Source organism: Plodia interpunctella, chromosome Z (assembly GCF_027563975.2).
Source record: "Plodia interpunctella isolate USDA-ARS_2022_Savannah chromosome Z, ilPloInte3.2, whole genome shotgun sequence".
NCBI classification, from domain to species: Eukaryota; Metazoa; Arthropoda; class Insecta; order Lepidoptera; family Pyralidae; genus Plodia; species Plodia interpunctella.
The window spans coordinates 3,800,813-3,826,996 of record NC_071324.2 but is presented as its reverse complement, the minus strand read 5'-3'; the positions used below and the strand labels follow the sequence as shown (position 1 = coordinate 3,826,996).

The 26,184-nt window shown below is 35.3% G+C and overlaps 1 protein-coding gene across 1 annotated transcript; it reads left to right on the top strand.

The window, feature by feature from the left end:
- The first annotated feature begins 1,321 nt into the window (after window positions 1-1,321).
- Ack-like (Activated Cdc42 kinase-like) lies at window positions 1,322-22,815 on the top strand. The gene is made up of 26 exons (XM_064437018.1): window positions 1,322-1,564; window positions 1,663-1,741; window positions 4,137-4,317; window positions 4,715-4,888; window positions 5,289-5,438; window positions 5,975-6,123; window positions 6,473-6,613; window positions 9,135-9,294; window positions 9,997-10,128; window positions 11,137-11,234; window positions 11,501-11,594; window positions 13,233-13,454; window positions 13,954-14,122; window positions 14,205-14,287; window positions 14,690-14,788; window positions 15,392-15,457; window positions 15,555-15,638; window positions 17,358-17,395; window positions 17,728-17,853; window positions 18,547-18,677; window positions 19,392-19,447; window positions 20,255-20,448; window positions 20,747-20,801; window positions 21,182-21,539; window positions 21,854-21,972; window positions 22,582-22,815. Exons 1-26 carry the CDS (start codon window positions 1,561-1,563, stop codon window positions 22,813-22,815), a joined length of 3,396 nt encoding a protein of 1,131 aa, XP_064293088.1. The 5' UTR covers window positions 1,322-1,560.
- The last annotated feature ends 3,369 nt before the right edge of the window (window positions 22,816-26,184 follow it).

The window sequence follows — 26,184 nt, the reverse complement described above, 5'->3', positions numbered from 1 at the left end:
ATCAGTCGACGGATCAATACAAAAGAACCATGGAATGAGTAGTTAATTACGCATTAGGTACCTACTAATTTCGTGTACTCCGTAAGTACCTACTAATTTCATGGTACCTACTAATTCCATGAGAAGAACGTAGAAATTGTATGATGTTTCGACGTACGTCAACTTGTATCAGTGTCAAACGTTAAAGAAATAGCACAACGGAGCTACAACGTGATGCGTCGTCGTCACAACGGACTGAGCAATGGGGACGTGACCTTAGGCAAACGATAGAGCCATAACATTAGAAAAAAAGATAAATTACTTAAAACAAGAAATACCTATGTAAAATCTATAGTTATCCTACCACCAGATTTGCACTGGATCTGTAAAATATCACACATTCACAATCCAGCGTTGGATCTGTGTTCACGAAATAAATACTTATTTCATTTGATATTTTTCGACCCGGTGATCCAGTGATCAAACTGGACGCCACGTACATAACCCATAAGTTGATACCTACTGGAAGTATGTAAAGGTGTAAAGAGTGATACACCAGCCGCAATCCAGTCACTGGCACGTAATCATATGGTGACAAGGTGACCATGGCGGAACATGGTCGAACATGGCGATCTTTATCTTTCTTAATTATCTACTATCTTTAAATGAAATAGAAGATTTCAATTTAAGTTCCTAGCCCATCATACAAAGTGGCAGATGGGATCATATATAGGCAAAGACACTCTTTCCCTTTTCTTCTTGTGTATTTCTAAGATATATTTATCTTTCTTGTGTAAGGGCTAACGGAAAGATACGCACAACTTTTAATGTGGCAACTCTGGCTGTCAAAGAAAGAAAGTCAAACGCTAACGTCAACGTCAGTCGTCAGCAGAAAGCTAGGCAGAAAGGTTAGATTAGTAGAATTGTAAATTAGACTACTACCAGATGGCGCATATTGATGAAAAACCCAGTCTTTTTTGCCAGGCATCTTATTGATGCAGCAATGTAAACTTATTTTATAGTCAATCATATTCTTAATTTTGTAAATAATAAGGTAGAATATATCCGAGAGAGGGACAGAGCAGTTGGTAAAGCGGTGATATTCTAATTTCGATTGCGTTATATAGAGCATCATCAAAAGTTGAATTTATACAACTCTATACGAGCAAAGCTGTTTTGACAAGTCACATGAAATCACGTCACATAAATGCTTACACTCCACATGAGCCTTCTATGTAGTGAAGGGATCAATTTTGAAATTCGATGTCTAAAGCGTGCGTAGGGTAGATAACGTCACACACATCGTCAGTCAGCTGTCAAAAAAAAACAAAAAAAATGAAGTTGAAGGCATCTCATCTGGCTGGCTCGTCTCGTCTCGCTCGCCTCGACTTTCAAGCCAAAGCGTACAGCTACATACCTAGCGTATCTACATATACGTACAATACACACATCCATACTGGGTCTCCGTGTATGGCCCGCTTGTAGAAATTGAGAATGCGCTTTTGCATTTTTCTAATTATTTATACTTTTATTTGATTATTTAATAGCTTTCTCCCTTCTGTCTTCTCTTGTGTTGTCATTATGGGTAAGATAATGTTGTTTATTCATTGAAAAAATGCAGATTTACTGAACATTTGGTGTACCTATACGTACGTATTTTCATTATTTGTTTTGCTTTTCCAGAAAGCCTTGGTGAAGATCGTGGAAATTTAAAAGAATTTCTTCAAGAAGCTGAGCTTGAGCAGTATTATGAGCTATTCAGGTTAGTATATATCTTTAAAAAAAGTATAGCCCGTTGTAATTAACCAAATCGTGTTATATCTCTTGAATGCCATGTTGTTATAGTATCTGTAGCTATAGGTAGTTACTTATATCAAGAGCGACGCGACGCTTGCATCTTTGTTCGATCGATGTCCGACGATTCAATATAGCATTTGCAAATTGAAATTGGGTTGAATTGAGTCTTGTTAGTGCCCATGTATTTTCTGTTGATTGAAGCTTCCTGTAAGTAACTACATATTGCAATACTACATTGTCTCTAAATTGTGTTTTTGATGATGTTTTAATGCAATTGTTTTTTTGTTGTTTTTAGATACATACCCATTTTTTTTTGGTTTGGCCATCTTGTATCTGTACTTTGTTTGCTTGCTCTGCCTATTTAATTTGTTATTCAAAATTCTCATGTGAGTAACCAAATCAGATTGCCCCTGTGCAAATTCTGTGTCTTTGAAAGAATTTTCAAATTTTGTTCATAAAATATTAATATCGACATTGGACTTAGGTCACTTCTTATATTATACTTGTGAGGGTCACTTCTTATATTATACTTGTGAGATCATTTAATAATAAATTGATAAATCTTTAGTCCTACCAATATATGTATTTAGGTAAATGTAGGTGCAAAAATTTGAATGTGTGTGTGTACCTATGCATACATGTCAATTATCTCAACTCCTTGTAAATCAATAATTTAATAGACTGATTGGAAGACTGGTACATGGGTGGTATATAACCTAGAATAATACTTAAATCAATTTTGTTTCTACAAGACAGGAGCCCTGGGGCACATCTAGTTACAGGGTATATTCTTTTTGTCACATTTGTATATTTCTCAAATGTAGTTTTATTTGCTTTGCGAATGTTAGTTAATTATTGTGCTAGCAAATTCAATATTAAGCCTATGCAAAATTTTATTATTTTTGTGTGTATGACATATGTAACTTATACCAAATTATGCAAATAATATTAAGTCAGATTTAATTTGATTTCATTCTACATATACACAAGGGAAATATATAACCCGCGAATAACCATATATCAACACAAATTAATGTTTTATTATATCGACGAAAATGTGGCCCAACTGTTATATTACAACATAATGGATTTAAATGTTATCACTATCACATTATATTAAAATAACACCCATAAATAAGTAGCCATTTCTAACTGCAGCTATCATTACAGCATTCATCCATCATATTGTCCGTTAATAATAAAATATATGGGTGGATGCCCTTGCACAAGTCAGGGTCCATCGACAAGCTATTAATCAGTCCAGCAAACATTAATGAATGATAATTGACCTTCATTTCACGTCTGTTGGTGTGTGGGGTGGGGACGAATACACCCATGATCCTTGTATTATTTTTTGTACTTATTGTGTTGCCCTTGCGATTTCTGTTCTTTTATTTATATTTTATAAAGTTCTATATTGTACTACTCATTCAATGGAATGAATGGGAGTTAGGTTCTGTATAGGGCTAAAGAGTAAACTCGTTTTGAACATCATAAGCTGCTAAAATAAAAAATATTACAAACTTTTGCAAAGTTTTTTAATGTTAAATGGTTATTATATCTCCAAAATGGCTCCATGGAAGCCGTCAAGTAATATGTTCAAAACCAGTTTTGTCCCTATTCATTCTCTGATTCCTATTCACCCCATTTAATTTAACGAACATGTACACACACAAAATGTAATTGTGTGCGTGAAAGAAATACTATATAAAGGTCCCGCGCACGTCCCATTACTTCAGTACAGTTAGTAGTTCCGTTGTCGACACATGTCCTGATAATGACGCTGCTTCTCTGACACCATAAAGTGTAAGAATTTTGAAATCTTTTATGTTTTCTCAAAATTGGGTCTTTGCCGGATCTGGCTCGATTTAATTGAATATTTTACTTACTCTGTTTTTCTGTTGAAATATATTTTTTTTAATTATTAAATTACTTTATTTATTTTTTTACGTCAGATAATTAATTTGCGCTATAACTCGGTACATTTGTGAAGCCACAATGTTACAAATAAAGCACTAGCTTTGATCCTGTTTAGAAAAATGAATTGGTCACCTTTTTAGTTTTAGAGGTGAATTAAATTTCAACACATTTTATGAAAAATATAGAATAAATTACATAAATGGGTTACCTACAGAACTTCGAGACTATTGATAATGGTATACGCTACGATAGTCATAGTGCAATGTATTTGACTTATATGTGTTAATTGTCAGAGAGACAGCGATTTATTTTTTCTTTCCTTTTCTCCTAAGATTTAAAATTCTCACACTGTGCACATTACCAAAACGTAGGCGTAACCTTATGAATGTACCACAACTTACTGTTATTTTACTTTTGTAAAAATGCAACATTTGTTACAGAGATATACTGAAAGTCAGCAAAGTTTCACAGTTGAAATTTGTGGTAACAGAAGATCTAGGCCAAATAGGATTGTCTAAACCTGAACAACGGCGTTACAAAAAAATATATTCAAAATATTTTCCGAATCCTTATATATCTAAGATTAGAAAATTATTAAGTTCAAACAAAAAACATGATCCAGTAAGTACTCTTGAATTTTAACATTAATTTTATTTTTTGATATATAGTATGTAATTACAAAATCTCACAGATAATGAAGATACTTTGTATTGAACAAGTTCATAAAAGATTTAATTTAGCCATATGGTTTACAATATGGGATCCTTAAAAAGGAGTAATAAAAATATGAGTATTCTTATTAATTTTATTATGCTAAGAGAATCAGAACAGAGGAAGACCACAAACAAGATGGAGTGACGATATGAGGGCATTCAGAAAGAACTGTTCAGAGATTGCGCAAGATAGATAGAGAAATGGAAGTGGATGGGCTTTTCCCAGCAGTGGGACAATAAGCGATAGCAAAAAAATAGATATCTAAAATGGTTAGATAGTTTATCAGCTTAAAATTATTTTTCAGTTTTCACAAGGACATAGCTCATTACCATTGGACTTCCAGCCATTTTCTGACAGCAATGTCAAGGTACCGACAAAACACATCATATCTATCGAAGACATCACCATCAACAAGGAGTTGGGGATGGGCCAATTTGGAGTCGTTCAACAGGGAACCTGGAACACCGGCAGTCAAAGGGTAATTGGTTCTTAGCTCAATCTAGCGACTCGGCCCGGCTTCGCCCGAGGTCTGTAAACCGACGGGAATAAATTTTCTAAATGACGGTGAAAACTGCATCAAAATCCGTAGCCTGATTTAAAAGAAAAAGGCTTAGAAAGAAACAATACGCGGAGGGTTGTTTTAAACTATGTAGTGATAACTTAGATATTTGAAGTTATTACTACATCTACATCACTAAGAATCCATTGTTATTGCTGTGGCACACAGTTTCTTTTTTTATTGCTTGTTTTGTTTTTATTCCCTTGCGTCTATGTAATGTTTAGTTAAATGTGTGTCTTTTTGATATCAATAAATAAATAATCTATTTTGTGAAATAAAAGAAGAAATAATTAAGTAGTTTTTGTTATTCTTGTTTCAGTTACAAGTGGCTATCAAATGCTTGGGCCATGAGCGTATGACATCAAACTCCACAGAATTCCTAAAAGAAGCAGCGGTTATGCATAGTATAGAACACCCGAATATTGTCAGGCTTTATGGTGTTGTGTTACACTTGGACTCATTGATGTTGGTGAGTCATTGTTCAACAAAAACACACATCTTTATCCCTTGCTGGGTACAGAACTTGAAGGCCACGTCTAGATGTATGGTGAAATTATTGGTGGAATTGAGATTAAATAGTGCCAGGTTGCTAGCACTCGCCTATGGGAAGAATATTCGCACATATAAAAAAACGTTGGGCTAAAACAAATCATTCATCCATTTTTTTGTTACTTCAAAATGGCCGCTACATCAAGATTGCGGATCACTTGTCAAATAAGGTATACCATGACAGATAGAAATCCAAAACAATTGTAATCATCACAAAATGGCGGATTACATATTTTTGTACAATCCACATGTCATGGATATTGCTGGATGGGCTTTACTATTACAATAGGAAGAGACAAAACTAAAAAGTTAAAAATAAATTATCAATGAAATTATTTTTTTAAATAAGCTTATGATTTTGCGTGAAAGTGTAACATGCATACACACATAAACTTTAGCATTTATAATATTAGGAGGACTAGTATTAAGTAGGATTAAGGATTTTTTTCTTTTTAGGTGACAGAGTTGGCCCCTCTGAGATCCCTCTTAGAATGCCTCCGCGAGGTATCTTTGAGACCAAACTTTCCGGTGCCAAATCTTTGCGAATTCGCCGAACAAATCTGTGATGGCATGACTTATCTTGAAAACAAAAGACTGATTCATAGGTATGACTCTATTTTGTAATATTTTTTGGTTTTGCTGATTAATCGTGAGTTATGAAATTATGATATGGTTCGCGTTAATGTGTTAGAGAAATGCTCCATGAGATATCATTACGTGGCGTGGCTTGTGGTTCCGCTATCTACTCCTTGTATATTTCGCACGACATGAATAAGGGACACTTGAGTAGTAAGGTGGTAGCGACTTGGTAGATAGGCAAGAACCACGAGAACAAAACAAGAGAATAGTAGAGTTATAAAGTTACAAATTATAAAAAGACTAAGGTGTTTTTTGCCCTGAATGCAATTTTTTATAATTGTTTTTTTTTATAAAACATTGAAATACTCTTTTCAGGGACTTAGCAGCAAGGAATATTTTAGTATTTAGCAAAGATAGAGTAAAAATATCGGATTTCGGATTATCTAGAGCACTAGGCGTTGGGAAGGACTACTACCAAACGAATTACAATGTAAATCTCAAATTGCCTGTTGCTTGGTAAGTGTATATGTTGCTCATTGTCACGTTTTATGTTTTGCATTTCATTGTCCTCTATAATTCGTGTTTTTGGGGATATTTTTTTCGTGACGTCGAATTCAAATTTCAAAATAACTATATCTAAGTCAGATTTGTCAATGAATTGTACAAAAGAACAATTGTTTCTTCCAGTTAAATCGGAAATTTTATTATATTGTCAAAAACAAAATTTATATAATAGTGATGTGATGTAACAATTGTTCTTAAATGATTTTAAGTTGTTAATGATATTGATTTTAAGTTGTTAAGCTATGATTCATTTGCATTGATTTCTATTGAAGAGGAATGCATTTATGCAATGTTCTTTCATCTCAGATTCTAGAATCGTGATCATTAAATGATACACGAAGCTAGAAGCTTTGATGAGAGAACAGATACCACCAATGAAGATTGTCATGATTTATATGCATTGATTTATATTGAAGAAAAATGAAGATGCCTGTACTCAGCGGTCTTTCATTTCAGCTTCTGGAATCGTGATCATTAAATGAGACACGAAGCTAGAAGCTTTGATGCGAGAACATATACCATCAGTGAAGATTGTTATTTATTATATGTATTGAATTATATTGAAGAAGAAGGAAGATACATTAACCCAATGTTCTTTCATCTCAGCTTCTAGAATCGTGATCATTAAATGATACACGAAGCTAGAAGCTTTGATGCGAGAACAGATACCATCAGTGAAGATTGTCATGATTTATATACAAAGATTTATATTGAAGAAGAATGAAGATGTCTGTACCAAGTTTTTTTCATCTCAGCTTCTAGAATCGTGATCATTAAATGATACACGAAGCTAGAAGCTTTGATGCGAGAACATATACCATCAGTGAAGATTGTTATTATTTATATGTATTGAATTATATTGAAGAAGAAGGAAGATACATTAACCCAATGTTCTTTCATCTCAGCTTCTAGAATCGTGATCATAAAATGATACACGAAGCTAGAAGCTTTGATGCAAGAACAGATACCATCAGTGAAGATTCGTCATGATTTATATACAAAGATTTATATTGAAGAAGAATGAAGATGTCTGTACCAAGTTTTCTTTCATCTCAGCTTCTAGAATCGTGATCATTAAATGATACACGAAGCTAGAAGCTTTGATGCGAGAACAGATACCATCAGTGAAGATTGTATGATTTATATGTATTGATTTATATTAAAGAAGAATGAAGATGCATTTACCCAACGTTCTTTCATCTCAGCTTCTAGAATCGTGATCATTAAATGATACACAAAGCTAGAAGCTTTGATGCGAGAACAGATACCATCAGAGAAGATTGTTATGATTTATATGTATTGATTTATATTGAAGAAGAATGAAGATGCATTTACCCAACTTTCTTTCATCTCAGCTTCTAGAATCGTGATCACTAAATGATACACGAAGCTAGAAGCTTTGATGCGAGAACAGATACCATCACTGAAGATTGTCATGATTTATATACACTGATTTATATTGAAGAAGAATGAAGATGTCTGTACCAAGTTTTCTTTCATCTCAGCTTCTAGAATCGTGATCATTAAATGATACACGAAGCTAGAAGCTTTGATGCGAGAACAGCTACCACCACTGAAGATTGTTATGATTTATATGTATTGATTTATATTGAAGAAGAGTGAAGACGCATTTACCCAACGTTCTTTCATCTCAGCTTCTAGAATCGTGATCATTAAATGATACACGAAGCTAGAAGCTTTGACGCGAGAACAGATACCATCAGTGAAGATTGTTATGATTTATATGTATTGATTTACATTGAAGAAGAATGAAGATGCATTTACCCAACGTTCTTTCATCTCAGCTTCTAGAATCGTGATCATTAAATGATACACGAAGCTAGAAGCTTTGATGCGAGAACAGATACCATCAGTGAAGGTTGTCATGATTTATATACACTGATTTATATTGAAGAAGAATGAAGATGCATTTACCCAACGTTCTTTCATCTCAGCTTCTAGAATCGTGATCATTAAATGATACACGAAGCTAGAAGCTTTGATGCGAGAACAGATACCATCAGTAAAGATTGTATGATTGATATGTATTGATTTATATTAAAGAAGAATGAAGATGCATTTACCCAACGTTCTTTCATCTCAGCTTCTAGAATCGTGATCATTTAATGATACACGAAGCTAGAAGCTTTGATGCGAGAATAGATACCATCAGTGAAGATTGTTTTTAAACTTGTATGGAAGAAGAAATAAAATGCCAGTGTTGTATTTTTTAAGTTTCTATAATCGTGGTTAGGTACATTCCCAATATTTTCTTCATGTTATTGTGTGTTTTTATTTGTTACATATTAAGAATTGTGCATGAATATGTATATTTTTATAAACATAATAATGGTACAATGATTATGAATACCATACAAATTGCCAAAAACTGTCTCAAAATTTCCCTTGTAAATAAAATTTAAAATAGCAATGATTCTTCGAAATACATGGAGTATTATTATGTATGTTACAGGTGCGCCCCGGAGTGCATCCTATACTTAAAATTTACGTCGTCTAGTGACGTATGGGCATTTGGAGTGTGTCTTTGGGAAATGTTCACATACGGTTTCCAGCCATGGGCAGCTTTCTCCGGACAGCAAATATTGGAGGCCATTGATGCTCCAAACTTCCAGGTATGGTAAAATTAAATTAAATGGACAACACCCAACGGCCCAAACTACGCAATGAACTTGTATTACAAGATCTTTAGACATAAATACAGAAGCGAATACAACACACCCAGAACCACTGATAAACATTTGTGATCACAAATATTAGCCAGCTCTAAGAATCGAACCCAGGACCTGCAGATAGCGGATGGGCGTGGGACCGCCACGAAGGTCGTCACAGAGGTTAATCGGGTTTCAGTTTTACTTTGTGAATTTTCTTTTAGTTTTGTTGAGCACTGTGTGCTAACTGACCATATTTAATGTTCAAATAGTAGTGAAATAATCTGGTTACATAAAATGGTTACTTTTGAGTACCATTGCCTAATAAGTGTATGCATGTTTTGCCACAAAGTAGCAGCTGGAAATGGCCCTTACTCTGTCCTTGACAGACGGACAACAAGGTGTTTTGTTTTTACCTTTATGACCTGACATTATGTACTATACTTTTAATGATATGTAATGATGAAATGAAATTAACATTAGACTATAATACCAGTTTTAGTACATGATATCTTGATGGAAATTAATTAATAATTATATATGATTATATAGGCTGATTTTGAGGAAGTTTTATTATGGTTTTACCCGAGCGAAGCCGGGACTAATTTAATAAAATGTTTATCTGTCTATGGTGATTCTTTTTAATTATTTTGTGTTTTTTTACAGAGACTAGAGCGACCAGAGTGTTGCCCAGATGAATATTACACAACCATGTTGGAATGCTGGTCGCAGGATCCTAACGACAGGCCAAAATTCAAAGACTTAGGGCCCAAACTGAGGGATATACGACCAGAACAGGTATCCCTAGACCGCAACTTTGCTTTCTATCAGGGGCCTGATTCTCGCGCATATGAAGTTCACCTCATCAGTTTTCTTAATATTCTTCTGTGTCACTGTTTCTGCAGTTCAAAAAGTTCGAGCGAACGCATCGATCGAACTTTTTCGTTTGTAAATTTGCTTGAAATCATCAATAATAAAAAAAAATTGAAAATTGATGTAGTGGACTTTGATTGTGTGTTGAGATCTAGGTCAAAAACACTCAAATTATGAATGAAAAATCATTCAATAAATTGAGTCGTTCACAAATCTATTAAGACAATTTATGCCAATATAATTCATCAAAATCATTAACAGTAACAGAGATAACATTCTGACGTTCAATCAATATCACCTTGAGTTAAATTTATTGCGAATTGGAGGTTTGTATGCTATTTAGAATAACATGTACAGATTAAAAATAAACTTAAGATATATATATATATATATATATATATATATATATATATATATATATATATATATATATATATATATATATATATATATATATAGTTTTATTTTATTTTTAACTTTATTACAAGAAAGACGGACCTCAAGTCTGAGGCTTTTTCTAATAGTCAACCATATTAAGCATAACCATAACAGTCAATCAGTAGATAATATAGAGAAAATAGTATTTTTGGGTTGAGTGCAAATAAAATAAACACAGAAAACAGACGATGCAATAATTTTTCAATATAATACATACCAACTAAAATATGTTTAGATTTAGATTGATAGTGGGATGAATCACATAAATTAAATTATCCTCAAAGTCACTTCGAGACTTTTGTTATGAGATATTAATTCGGCTATACCGTATTTATAACGTAAATATAAATGTATTTATATAAACATCCAAGACACTAGGTTAAAATCAATCTAAAAAGATAATTTATCATCTTTGAATCGAACCCGTGACCTCCGATGTAGCATATAATGATAATTAAGCCACATACAGCCTGATACGAATTTTACTATTTTCAGGTTCAAACTACAGTTAATTTTCAAAAATCGGAAGAAGGAAGGCGAAGCAATTTCCTCGAATATAAATCTGGTCAAATAATCACTGTATTGGGCAAAGAGTAAGTAATGTTTTGTCTTGGTTCACTAGATTTCACTTCCTCTTATGATATTTTACATCTCATATTATCCTAGTTTATATATGATAATCTATTTATAAAGAGAAATCGGTTTTCTAATGAACTACATTTATTTGCCATTGCAATTCCAAACAGAATTGTCAAGCTTAGTTGTTAGATAAACACCCGGTGTTGCCAGACAAGGGGTCACAACGCCCTTTTTTTATTCTTCGCTTTATAGGCAGGCTGTATATGTTTTTCTTTTTCAGAAATATGACAAAAAGCTCGATGTGGTATGGAGTACTACCAGGCGGGGCATGTGGTATGTTCGATCCGATGCAAACCAAGCCTTACGTAAAAGAGGTAATTTTCATCTTATTAAAACTTAAAGATCTGCTGAGGGGCCGATGGGAGATTTGCCCGTAACCCGTTCACTAGGCAGTGGCGTAGCTAGGCAAGCACGTGTGATGGTTTTACCCCCAATTCAGTAACGAAACACGGATTGTGCACACATTTTTATTTTTATTACTTCAATTAAATCTTTATTATGGATAAAATATGGTTGGATTTTGGAATAATTTTAAAGATAAATCGAGATGTACACGATGAAAACAGACCAAATATTAAAAATAGACGAGAAACGGGTAAGCAGACGTGTTACGAAGGGCCGATTAGATGTAAAGATCCGACATGTCATCTGACTCTAGTGCCATTCATAATTAAAACATTAAGCAATACAGTTATTTCAAACAAATGAGCTAAAACATTTTGTCAAAAAGCGGTAGATAAATCTTTGTATTCGAACGGATTTCGCTTTCACATTTATCTTTCAATATTTTTAAACTTTGTTAAAAAGAAATAAGACTTAAGTTTCATGCATATAGGTTACTAAAATATGACTTCGGTTTGCGCAGGCGCATGATGTAATGAAATTGTGCTAGTTCTATCAATATAAATTTTTTAAATTTAAAAACAAATTTATAAATATATTTTTGGACATGGATACATTGTATGTATGGTGTATTTTTAGTGGCGTACCATTATTTCTAGCGTACCAAAAACATTTTAATCTAGCTACGCAACTGGCTGGTGGTTTGATATTGTCGCAAAAAGGACACTGCTGCCATCTATTGGTAATATTATATATCCTTTTAGTCATCCAAAAAATTGCAATGACTCGGCATAACTAAGGTAATAAAGTTTGAGTTTACGTTTTTTCTTTTCTTTTGTGCTTTTCATACGTGTACACCAGTGTTCATTTTGGGACTTCGGTTGCTGTTGGTCTCATTTGGGAACAGCCATTATTCTTTTATGTTTCGTGTTCTTTTCTTTTTTTTCCTTTCTGATAATATTTTTTTCTGTGTGATGAACGAATAAATAATTACTTACATGCAAATATTTATTTTATTTATAAGTGATTTTTTGTTCATAATTATATAATATATTTCGTAACCAGGGCTTGGTTTAAAAAATGCACATCGGGCTTGTTGACGCCGAATAATTTAACGTATATAGTATGACAAATTCCTACGTACTTGTGTTATTCATAAGAAGTTGTCGCTACAAGGTCTTGTTGTGTGTTTTCTACCATGAACTGTTCCACCAAATCTGCCTAAATTCTATGATAATTTTCATTACTAAAATTTAACACTTTCGCTGTCAGCCAACCATATAAGATTTTTAGTTAAATATGTTCTGTCGTTATCTCTTTTATGCCGGCTATATCTACGATATCCACTATCGCAAATCAGTGTACCAAACTTTGGTGGTTTCAACGTACATTGATGGCTTTTTCTAGCGCTGAAAAAACGTCACATACTAAAGCCGGCATTAAAAAACTATAAAACGTCATAAATTCTGAATGTTTTTCTCCATATGGAGGAAAATAAATATTTTGATTAAATTAGTTTCACCAGTTATATTTTTTACGAATAAGCCTAAATCTAAGCAATTGCCAGCAAAAGTGTTATCATTCGCATCATCCAATCCATCATTCATCAGAAACCTCTGTCGCTGGCGTCTCTGTCACCCCATCCGCCCCGCGCGCGCTCCCTACGCTCCTCTCTCCTCCGTTCGGACGTGAAACGACACACGTATACGGGGAAGAGAACCATCCAACGCAACATGATCTCCAGCCCACAGGGAGACGTGAAGCACACGGGACACGTCGGCTTGGACGGCGCCTACTTCGGCGATATCTCCTTCTTGGACCCGGCTGGATGCGTGAGTATTGCTTGATGACAATTTTCAATCTTGGTGTTATCAGTTTGACGTGTCTGTATGTCTGTCTATGGCGTTGTGTGACTTTTCTCAATGGGTGAACCGATTTTGATTCAGTATTTTGTTGGTCACTAAATCGAGAGTGTTCTCAGCCATGATTCAAATTTTATTTTAGTTAAGCCTTTTCTTTCGTTTCCTAGCCTAGTCTTTCTAAAAAGCCATATAAGCTTTGGTAGGTTCGATTTTATTGTTACTTTCTTTTCTGATTCTTCAATGGGACTTTTGGGATCCGGGATTGCCTGTTACTCAGCAATTTTCTCAGAAATCAAATACTAAAATAATATGGTATGTCATTAAGAATATTTTTTCAAATTTGGCCTTATAGTTCATTCAATTATTGCTGTATACTTAAATATATTTTTTTTGTGTATTCAGTTGACAAGTAATTATAGTATTCAGATTGTTGTGATAATAAGTGCCTAAATCTTAATTTCCTACGCAGCCGCCTCGTCAGATCGTGACGCCGTACAAGCCTTCCGAAGATCTGGAACAGGTGCCGCTGATCAACCCCAATTCGCCCTCCCATCTCACGGGCGCCTCGTGCACTCCGCCTTACCCTCTATTGAGTCCTAGAATAGACACCAGTAACTGTGATGAGGTTGATCTGCCATGTAAGTTTACAACCGCTTGATAAGCAATTGGAAAAATAACGATTTCGATTTGAAATTAATTTATCACTGTAATCATTTTTAGATCCCGAAACTAAAAATAAGAGCCTCAAGAAAAGTCACAAGTCCATTTTAGAGCCAACGACTAGTAAAAGTATATTGAACAAGGTAAGACATTTTGGATAAGTAACATGTCATCAAGACTTCTCGGTGATAAAAGGAAGGCCTTTGTCCAGAGTGAGACACCATGTGAATTGTAGAATAATCGGCTTCAGCTTCAATTACGATTAAAAACTCGGTGGGAAAAAACTCTGCAGAACATCCACCGAACATTTTAATTCCATGCTGCTTCGGTTTCACTCCCGCAGGTTTATCTGATACTTGTGAATCTCTTTTCATGAAAGTAGCTATCATAATATTATAAAGATTAACGTAGAAAACAGATATTTAACGAACTGCATATTCTTGCCATTGCCATACCACTTAGAACAGTGAAGGTTGGCTGAAAAACACCCTGTGTTGCCAGTCAAGACGACATAAGGCCTTGATGTGTTTTCTACTTTTGTACAGGTGAAATCTGCGACGCTGGGGCGATCAAATAAGACTGATGATTCGTCACACAAAACCGACGAGGTACACGAGTACCACGAAATATCCGACACTGATACCGTAAGTCACTGAAATTAGCGCAAGTTATTCAGAATCACTTATTGATTGAATCCTAATGTCGATTACGGTGAAGTTTGTTGCGCCGCTTCTTCACCTGCGCTTTGGAAGTTTTGACGTCAATAAGTGATGTATATAATCCTAAATTGAATAAAGAATTTTGAATTTGAATCTATGTAATAGACAGCAGTGAATGTTTACCATCTAGTGACCCGCTTACGCGTTTGCGGTCCATAAAGACCATTTCAATACATGACAAATTAAATGCTCTATTCGAAATGATAGGAACTTGTATGACATCGTGATGATATCGGAGTAATGTTACTATTTCAAACACAATGAGGCTAACGCCAGCGAATTCGCCGCTAGGGGCGCTCATGTTGTGAAAGGTTCGTTTTCAAACTATATTTTGACGTTTACGTTGTGCGCATGACCCGCGCACACATTCAATAAACACAAGCGCCCCGAATTCGAATTCTCTGGCGTTATCGTATTAGGTTAGCGATATTTCAATTTCCCTGCGAATGATCTGACGCTATAAAATTATATTTTTAAACGGATTGCACAGAGGTGAAGATTTCAATTTCTTCTATTTTTTGTTGACAGGAGAGTACAGCCACGGATAATCCTAGGCCAGAAAACTTAGTATTGCCCGAAAGTCCTGGTATTCCAGTAAGGAAAACAATTATTTCTTATATTAATTATGAAAGTATAATTACTATATGTAATATTAAATAGAAGGAAATGACATTAAATGTTTTCATTACAGAAGGGCTATGCAGATTTTAGTCAAAGCTTATTGGACGAAATGGAATCCATGTTTCGGAGTCTCGATGGTCGGCGAAAAGACGAAGTAAGTATTGCAATACAAGTGTTGTAAATCTCGTGGGAATATCGCGATAAAAAATAGTCTAGATTAGATTACAGTAGGATGTTTTTGTTATAATACTACCAAGCAGGGATATAGACATGCGGCCCACCTGATGGTAAGTGGTGACCGAAGCTTAGGGACGCTGCAACACTAGGGGTGTCATTCGCGTTTTGTCTTTGCCGACTTTGTGGTCTAGGGTTATCTGCCACAAAGGCCTATTACACATTATTCTCAAATTGGCTTACCTCCTCGCGGGGTTTTGGTGTTTTCAGTGTAAAGTATGACAACATAGCATGCTATAAGGCTCACTTTTCGGTGAATGTTATTTCGTCAGGGGGCAGCGGTGCGATATAGTCTAGTCTTTTAATGTTTCAGTATTCAGATGATGAGCTGGATTCGTATGGGCGCACGGTGTCTAAGTATTTCATTGCCAGACGGGATTTATTTTACATATAAGACAACATCTTGTAATTGGCCAAATAAGAACAATAGTTTTGTTTCTTTTCAAATTCTCTTAGTATTTCGGACGTGGTAAGAAAAAATTGCAACCGTTATATAGTAGTTTTACATGTAGTTTACGTAGTGTTCATTTGGACAGTGAGTTTCTTGGATATCATTTAATATTTTCGTAGTGTAAATAGATACATCGTATTCAATGCTAGTCACTCCAGTTGATTTAGATTAGGTATCATGAAATCTGCAACGGGAAAAAGACGCATCTGAAAATTTCCTTACGAAAATAAAAGAGTTGTGTAAACATTCAAAAAATAACTGATAATGTAGTTTATACATTTCGAAAAACATGCCAGTTGCTTCTTTTTTTCGTAAATTGGCAGTAATGTAGCCAAACTATTTGCCTGTACCAAGTCTTCTAGAAACTCTTGTCACTTTTTTGTGTTCATTGTAATATTAGAAAACAAAGATAATGTCTGATAGCAATAAGTCTATTAACTATTATGTAAGCACTAATGTTGCCCTGCGGCTTCGCTGCAGTGGGAAGTTCGATATTTTAGGCCTGTAGCATATATTTTGAATGACTGGTAGTGTGTATACCTAATAATTTAATTAAACAGAAGAATTTGTTCCCTAAAGGATGGCCGCCCTTCTCCGTGTAACTTAAAAATAAGTTCAAATAATATTGAGTAGGTAAAGCGTGAAGAGGTAACAACAAACTAACTTTTGCATTCAAATTATATCAATCAATCAATTGCTAGAATACAGTATAAAGGTGTTACAATTTAGTATAAGGTACATATATTCCAACCTTATGGCAAGGCACGCAAATTTTAAATTATAAATAGAATTTATATGTATGATATGATGTTATCCTCTTCTTGCAATTCATAATGTCTCAATTTTTGAATTAGCATCAAAAAGGGAAGTTAATTTAATCAATAGGTATTAACCTTTCTGTTCGAAAGCAATGGCGTTATCGCTAGAATAATGATGTTTTGATAGTTATCTTGTCTATACAAAAGTCTAGACTTCAGACGGTCTTTTGTCATAGTCTAGACATATTCACATAGAAATAGCACAATAGGCCAACACAACTTTACTTAGGACAAATTCTCGATGCATTTTCCTATAGAGCCATAAGTATAAAAATGTAGATATTTTTCATCATAGCTAGTCGTCTGTCCTTCCTAGTGTGGTGTATTTTGTTTCCGCTTATATTGAATAACATTTTAATTACCTTTTCAGGGTTCTAATAGGACTTTCGATATTGACAGTGCTTTAAGGCAAGTATACTTTATTTATGTTTCATTTTAGAGTTAAAAAATATTTAAAAATACACTTACAAATAATAAATCTGAGTTAAACTTTATATATAGTATAGGGCTATAAACATATCAAGTGTGGCTTTCATACAAATTTTCAAACGCAAGAAGCGTCGTTAGTTTGCAAATGCTTATGTTTGTGTTCGGGGTTATCATTGTATCCAAACATAATTACATCAAAATCGGGAGATCTGTTCAAAAAACAACTCGCCTGCATGTGAGATTTTAAGGCGGCGCGTCTTCTGAGAATCCTTGGCTCTTATCAGATGTTGTCACTTCAGTTTACATTTTAGGTCACATACGTTAAACAAGTTGGAAAAGAAGAAGGGCTTCCACACGGGCACCATGAAGCCGATGTCTGCCCACGACGAGAAGACGCTCGACACTGCAGTTGCCTTGGCGAACGAAATCACTACAAAGTAAGTTCTTCGGATATAGTCTAGAAGACCAAGTTTAACATTTTTTATAAATTTACTAGAGGCCCGGTCCGGCTTCGCTTGTACATAAAACATAGTAAATTATACACCTAAAATCTCCTCTGGAATCACACTATTTATTTGTGAAAATCGCATGAAAATCCATGCATCAGTTTTTTAGTTTATCGCGAATAGATAGACATACGCGGCAGTGGACTTAGTTTTTTAATATGTAAGGATGTACAGTCTATCTATGAAGAGCGTAAAATAAGTGAAGGCGCTGTGTCCTCCTGGCTGGTCGCACTGTGTGTTTTTCAACTAATCTTGGTAACATAACATAATTAACATATTCTGTATTTAGCAAAAATAAATAAATAAATTAAATCCATTATCTATCTACTTCTTTTGAATAGACTGTACTCATAAATAAATCCTACTGGTCCATCGTGCACTGATAATGTTTGTATGGGAGCGCGAAATTGTCTATTTTCGGTAATATCCAGTGAATTGTTACTATTGCAGTTGTCAATATTTCTATAATAGCTGATGCCCGTGGCTCTACCCGGGGGTATATATATATATATTATTTACATAAGTATAAAATGATAGAGTGATGAACTAAAATCAATTTTAAGCCACTAGAAAACGTAGCGAAAATGCGTGTGAAGATTCTGAAGGACCAATTTGATTGGACAGGTCAATGAACGACCTAGATGGGGACAGCAAGCTGCCGAACTCCCCGAGCGACCGCTCCAAGTTCCATTTCAAGTTTCCGCTGGTCCCCTTCCACCACAACACTCCCCATGAGTCCGATAAAGATGCTGTTGGTGAGTATATACCCTATACGTCTTAGAATGTCGAAGTGGCGTGTGGTTCCACCCTACAATAGGACCACTCCATATCCTCCCGTACATGTCATACAAGTCTAGGCAGCTGATATGCAACTATCGCATTCCCGAGGAGGGTTGGCATAAGGCGTTTTTTTTAAGCCGGGCTTCGCGGCTTCACAGCCCCGAACGAAACCAGGATTCCGTCTATGCAGAGGTGAGAACTAAAAATGCCAAAGACCTGGCCGAGTGGAGAAGAAAAAGTAAAATATTGGAACTACGCAACAACTAATACTGGAGAATGACCTACCCATCTGTCTACATATGAATAGTCTATCTTCCAACTAGTCAGATCAGATACTTTTTTCTAATGTCAAAAACAAAAAATTACACGAAGCTTGTGTGATAGCAATATCTTGTGACGTCACAATCAGAACAAAAATAAATCGCGTAATTTAAAAACTGTAGGATGAAAGTGACATTTAATTATGGTGTGTGATTATATAAATACCTTCATGCATTTTATTTTTTACCTAGTAAATTAATTATTATTACAAATATTGCGTCATACATTGCCGGCTACTTGATAACAGGGTTTTTCTCTTCAACAACGGCTGTTGGTCTTCCTAATAAATAAAAAATAAAATATCTGAATTTGTACAAATCGTCATCAAAAACAACACTTCCTTTTCCATTCCATTTTTTTTATTTCAGCTAAACAAGAAAGGCGCAATTTTAGCGAGGAAGCTAACAGCGTGCCGGATATTCAGGTGAATATACTTTTATCACTTGATATAATGCCGACTGTACCCTATCGCCAAAATCTGTATAATCCCGACGCGAATGAACGAACTTCGCGTAGTTTGTATGACAGCTTTTATTTATCACAATGAAAAACCAGCAATGTATGCCGAATCCGCCAAAGCTTGGAGAACTATTTGCCGATAGTGTACAGCCAGCATAAAGTTTGCATGAAATTAAATATATGTGACCTAATTTATTAAAATATTAAACCGATAACCGACGCAATTCTAGCAAAACGTAACACATGGCTTTATTTTTATCTTTGCTGATTATGTTGTCTCTCATTTGTATGAAACAAAGGGAAAAATACACATGAACACTAAACAATATTGCGACTATACCGTACATTGCGTAAATATTTCTTGGCTTTGTATCAAGACAAGAAATATCTAAGCTATGTACGACGAATGCTTTACGTAAACGATTTGCAGTGGAGGAACTAACCAGATGTCGATGCGATTGACGACCTCGGTGGCGCAGTGGTAAAGTGCTTGCCTCTGAACCGAGAGCTCCCGGGTTCGATCCCCGGTCGGGTCATGATGGAAAATGATCTTTTTCTGATTGGCCCGGGTCTTGGATGTTTGTCTATATATGTATTTGTTATAAAATATAGTATCGTTGAGTGAGTATCCCATAACACAAGTCTCGAACTTACTTTGGGGCCAGCTCAATCTGTGTGATTTGTCCTAATATATTTATTTATTTATTATGTTCTCAATCGCATCTACCGCACAAAAAGCGTTGTCCACATTGACGAATGATTGATATTCCAGTCCACTATAACTGAAGAAAGCAAGCTAGCTTACACGAGCCTCATCGAGCAGCCGACGCCCTCGTGTTCTCTCATATCGACCATGCAGGATGCAACGCTGGCCAAAACGTCGACCGTTCCCAAACCAGCGCCGAGGACTATAGAACCGAGGCCACAGTTTCATTCGTTGCAGAAACAAATGCCTATTCGCAACAGGTAATTAGATTATACAGGTTATATAAATACATTCAATTTGCTGTTACACAATAAAATGTATATTTAAAAAAATGGTACTTCTGGAGATATTGCCCTTTCGGAGTTAATATGGGTATTGGGTTAGTCACGGGTAGCATTACCCGTGTATAACCCAAATTTTATTGAAATTCGTTTAGTAAATATTGCGAGTTACATCCTCACACACATCCAAACAGGAGGAAATTGAAACGATATATTTCTAAGCAGTGTTTTTAAAAGTATAAAGAGAGTTGTGACATCAAATTCTCATATGTTTCAGACAACATTCGGCAAGCGAAGCGGAGCGTGATGCGAAACTGGCCCGTGATAGTAATGTAAGTTTCTTTCTAAATTTATCGAATTAAAAAGTTATGTTCATTACTAAGTCTAGTTGCAGACGTAATTACTTAATTATTTTATTTTTTATAAATTATTTCCTTTTCAACTCGTCCACGACAAAGCCTGGCTTTCTTTAAATTTGTTGTGGTCTTAAAGTAAGTAAAGAAAATATGCAAGAGGACCTAAGAACTTGATTTGCTCAGCCACTCTGGACATGTCACCTACACATAAAAAAATGATGACAACAAACTTTCATATAAATATTGATTATTTTTCAAAAGAGATAAAACATTATAACTTGAGTAGGATAAAATAGGAATCGTAATTTTTTACAAATAATTTTGTCAATAACCATCTTCCATATTATTTTTGGCAGTCACAAAACGCGCTACCTCTTCCACCGCGCACCAACCAAACGAAACTCATTGACAAACCGAGACATATCAGGAGATATCCTCTGAAACTACCCACCAAAACAGACCCGCCCACCGGCACAGCTCAGCCAATCATATACCAGAATACCGTCATTTTAAAATCCAATGAATCTAAAAAGGAAATAGCAGAAAACCAAAATGGCGTCGATGTGTTTGACGGAGTGGAGAAATCCAAGGTTGATACGAACCCTTTCACTAACGCGTCGGCCAATCCTTTCAATTGTTATTTGAAGAAATCTTTGTCTGAAGAAGAGAAGGCTGAGGGTGAGCAGTATTTTGAAGAGGGATCGTTGGTTAAAGGTAAATTGTATATATTTATTTCAATTAATAGTAACATATTCTAACGACCTCGTTAGAATCTGTTATTTTGGGTTATGTCAGAGGACCGTAAACACTGAATTATACTACACAAGCCTGAGAATAATAAATAATATGAATAAAGTATAATCAAATATATACATTCTCATATTTCATTTTAAATCCTTCTGTATCAATCATCGATTCCATACAATTTTTATAACTCGACGGAAATGTTTTTGGTTCGGACAGATTCAAACATAATTCCGTCAATCAAATATATGGACGAATATGTGTGACACAATACTGTATTTCAGACTGTGACCATGTGTCCGTGGAAGATCTGCTAGAGTTCGCAGACCAGAAGCCTTGCGGCCGCCAACGCGGCGTCGAGTCTGATGAGGTCCGCATCATGTGCAAGGTGCTCAAACAACAGGTTGGTATCTAAATAAATAAATAACTCTTTATTTTTCAAAAAATCCAAATATATATACTATGTTAGTAACTCATATTGTTAAATAATGAATGTAAGTCCAGTGTTGACAGAGAAGCCATAACAGAGAAGCAATTCTGTCACAGAGAATTCTGTCCTACCCTTTTCGTCTTTTTCTTTTTTATTGAATGTCTTAGGAACAGCGGTGTTACATTTTGTTAGAGTCAACTAAAGCCATATAACATAATTCACTAATACCGCCATCTGGTGGCAGTAAATATATACAACACAAATGACTACTAATAGGTAGTGATGCGAGTTATACACAATACACAGTTTATATAACCATTAAAATAAACCGATGCTGTGTACATAACAATAAAATTATGCGCTATAGATGTAAATGGGTATTTGAGTGCATAATCAAACAATGTGCACGGCACGGCACTGGTTTTCAGATACCACCTGAAGGCTAAATACCCTAGACCACAAAGACGGGAACGCGTGACACCTCTGGTATGGCAGGTGTTCACAGGCTACGGTGACCATTTACATGTCTCTTTGCCTACTTGGTAATATAAATAAGGATAACAAAAACCCTCCTCTTTACAGGTGACCCCTGAACAGTGTCTGGAAGCATTAGAGTTGAGCGACTGGAACGTTCACAATGCCATTAAGCTGATGCGCGTGAAGTTAGCAGTAGGAGAGTGCGAGCTGTCTGCGTGCGTCGCTGAACTGGGCACCGCGGGAGGGGATATCGGCAAGGCGTGCGCGAGACTAGTGCAAAAAACTAACGCAATAAATCATAAAAATTATTTCGTCTTTATTTTGTCGCTGTCCTCATGAATCATGAGGTGAAACAGGCCCCTTAAGGAATGAGGAATCATGAGTCATGATTCCTCATGAGTCATGTTTCACCGAACGGCTTTCAAAAGCAAACCCATTCCAAAAACCCCTTCAAAACCCGTGAAAGGGATAGCGGTCCGGTCCCTAGTCTCACAACATTCTGATAAAATATTATATCGAAGTCTGACAGATAAAGTAACTGCAAGATAAGTCTGCCTGATTTGATTGGTCGGTTAGCTCTATATACACCACAAACTAAATATGTAGGTATATTTACACAACAAATTAAAAACAGGCCACGTGCAACAAAACAACCATATAAATTCGAGTCTTGATTTACTGACCGAGAGTTACGTACCATGCCACCACAGTTGTTCGAAGTTTTGTAGTAAAACTAGCTTTTGCCCGTGGCTTCGCCCATGTTAATTTTCTGGGATGAAAGTTACCTTATATCCTTCAAACTACATGTATAAAAATTTCAAGAAGATTGGTTGAGTAGATATATTAGGGATAATATTAGGGTACAGTTGGTCGAGTATTATCGTAAACTTATAAAGTTGTGATAATTTCCTTCTAATTTCGATAAATGAGTAAAACTAATGCCGTAAAGTTTGAATTTGTAAGACTACAGAACGTAAAACTGAAAAAAAAACTCGTAATAGTGTTAGCCGCATTGGAAATTAAACATTGCAGTCTGTAGAAGTAGGCATTTTACACAGAAACATGTGATTCCTATGAAATAGACGCTTAAGGTTGACTTGCTATCTGAATATAGCCGCATAAGACTGAAGTTCATTCCCGTTTCTGTTCAAATTTAAAACTAGTGCGACTTTTGTTAGAAATATTTACTAATGTCCTTTCCAGGTGGTATTAGTCTTAAGACTTCCGTTACGTCATCATACATCTGAAGGTACTGAATACTTAGGTATAAGATTATCATAACACCGATCGTAAACAATTTATTCCCAATTCATAGTTGGTATTGCAACAGCCCTATTTGTTATGCTGACCCGAATCCTCCGATCTCCGCAATAGACCGGCTGCATAAATTGGAGCTTAGAGAGGCCGGCCCTGGTGCATACTGATAGCTAACATCGGGAATATAATCCAGATCGGAACTACTTGTATAATCTACAATACTCCAATCGGAGTCATGTTCCACTAACTGCTTCCCAGGGAGCCATTTAGAGTATTGGAAATGCTCTCATTGACAAATGATTGAGGAATCTTGTTCAACGCATCAATTCGAACGTTCTAGTATTATCCTGGGAATATCTTTTGTTCTTGTACCTACTTAATGTCGAAGTAGTAGTAGAATTAGAATTTTAAAGTAAAATATGTATGTATATCTGTTGTACACGCTAATCTCCTGGACGGATTTTAATGCATCTTTGTTTATTGAATAGATATGAAACCTAGACAGCATGTAGGCTATAAATCATTTTGAAAAATGTAACCCCTGAGGCAGAATCATAATAGATCCACTTTAAAAAATACGAAAATTCACAGCTCTGGAACATTTGATGTGAAAGTACACGACATCAGCTGCGCTATAGCATATATGGACATGGCACCTTAGGTAAAGCCGTTCAGCCTGATAAGCATTTTCTGTTGATTAATTCTTGGATAAAGAGTCCACGCGAATGTAGTCGCGGACGAGCTAGTTTTTTTTTTCAAATGTTACAGCCCTTTATTTAGCTCCCAACGCCCCATAGATGGATATTCGATATAACGCTTCTCTCTGTGCGCACGAATGCCCAAATTGGAGGCGTTTAGATCGAAATTCGACTGTAGGAAACTCTTACCTAAATAGTTCAGAGTTGGCTGTGGAATAGTCGGGAATAGCTAATAGCATAGACTTCACTACGGACTATCACAGTGTTCGATATGTTCAATATAACGGCATTTATTCTTTCATGTTTCTTTTCTACAAACAACAACAAAAACATAAAAGAAAACAACTATTATTTTATGTTTTCATTTCAACGACATCGTTGTGCACTGGTGTTAAAAGTACATATTGTTAAAATAGCATAAATACAGTGGAATAGCACTTTAACAATTCTAGGTCAACGATGAAAATCCTCCGACCCGATTCAGTTAAGAGGGTTCGTTAGGGTTGGCAACTATTATACTATATTAATTAATATGTTTATTGTGTATGTTACTATTATTATTATTTTTTAGTTTACATAGGTACTAAGGTATGTACTTGTACAACACCAGCAACGTCGCAGTGCAAAGGTACAAAGGCAAAAATTAGAAAGCTAATATCATAAACAGCGTTTGTTCTAAGAGTTTTGACATAGTACAATCAGATAGAATTATAGTTACCATATGAAAAATAAAAGGAGAAAGGCCTGAATTTAAACGGAAAATTCAGAGGTTTTTTTTCAGTTTGAAAATTTTCTCCCAAACGTACCTACTTACCTGGTTAATTAATTAGATATTTAAAAATATTTTGTTGTTCGAGGAAATTCTGCAATTATTATCAAAGTTAAGTGTGATCGTTTTATTAGAGAGATCTGAATATGTACTATAATTTGAACGCAGCTTCGCCCGCGTGAATTTGCCACGGGAACAGTTAGGGGTTTTTTCCGGCATAAAACGTCCCCTTGTCCTTTTCCGTACTTGAAATTACATAATATATGAAAATTTTCAAGAAGATTGGTTAAGTAGATAAAGTGTGAAGAGGTAACAAACAAACTTATTTATAATATTAGTATTCTAAAAATCCAGACATTCTGAGAAGAGTTAAAAACCAGCGATGATAGGTTAAATGGAATATAAAAAAAAATAGATTAATAAATGTCATGTTTAAAATATTAAATACGCGAATGCACGACTGAATATTGGCAACCCTGTGTTCGCTACCGTACGGTTTCCCATCCCCTTCCAATCGCACCTGAATAAAATACTGATGCTTCTATAACTTTACAGAATTGGACAATGCCGTGTTCTATTTTATACTGTAAGTTATGGTACCTAGGGTTAAAATGAATTAGGTTTCAAAGTACTTAAGTAGAATCAGCTGTTACTCGCCTGAGTAACTCTATAGCTGAGTTGGCTATTTGTTACTCTGTGGCATGTTATTGTTAGTTTAAAGTAGGTATTTTCTTTTCTTAATTCTTATGATAAATCAAGTATTTTTTTTTATCTCTAACTGCAAATTATGTAGGTACCTACTTGAAAGTAGATTTATCATGATATTGTCAATACCTACTTTAGCTGTATAATCTTATTTGTAAGCTGCTGGCAAGTCGTGTTACGACTTGGCGAGACTGCCAGATGGCCAGTCGTGAAGAGCAGGCGAATGTAGATATGGCCGACATTATCTCGTTTTGGACAATTCTAAAATTCAATTAAATT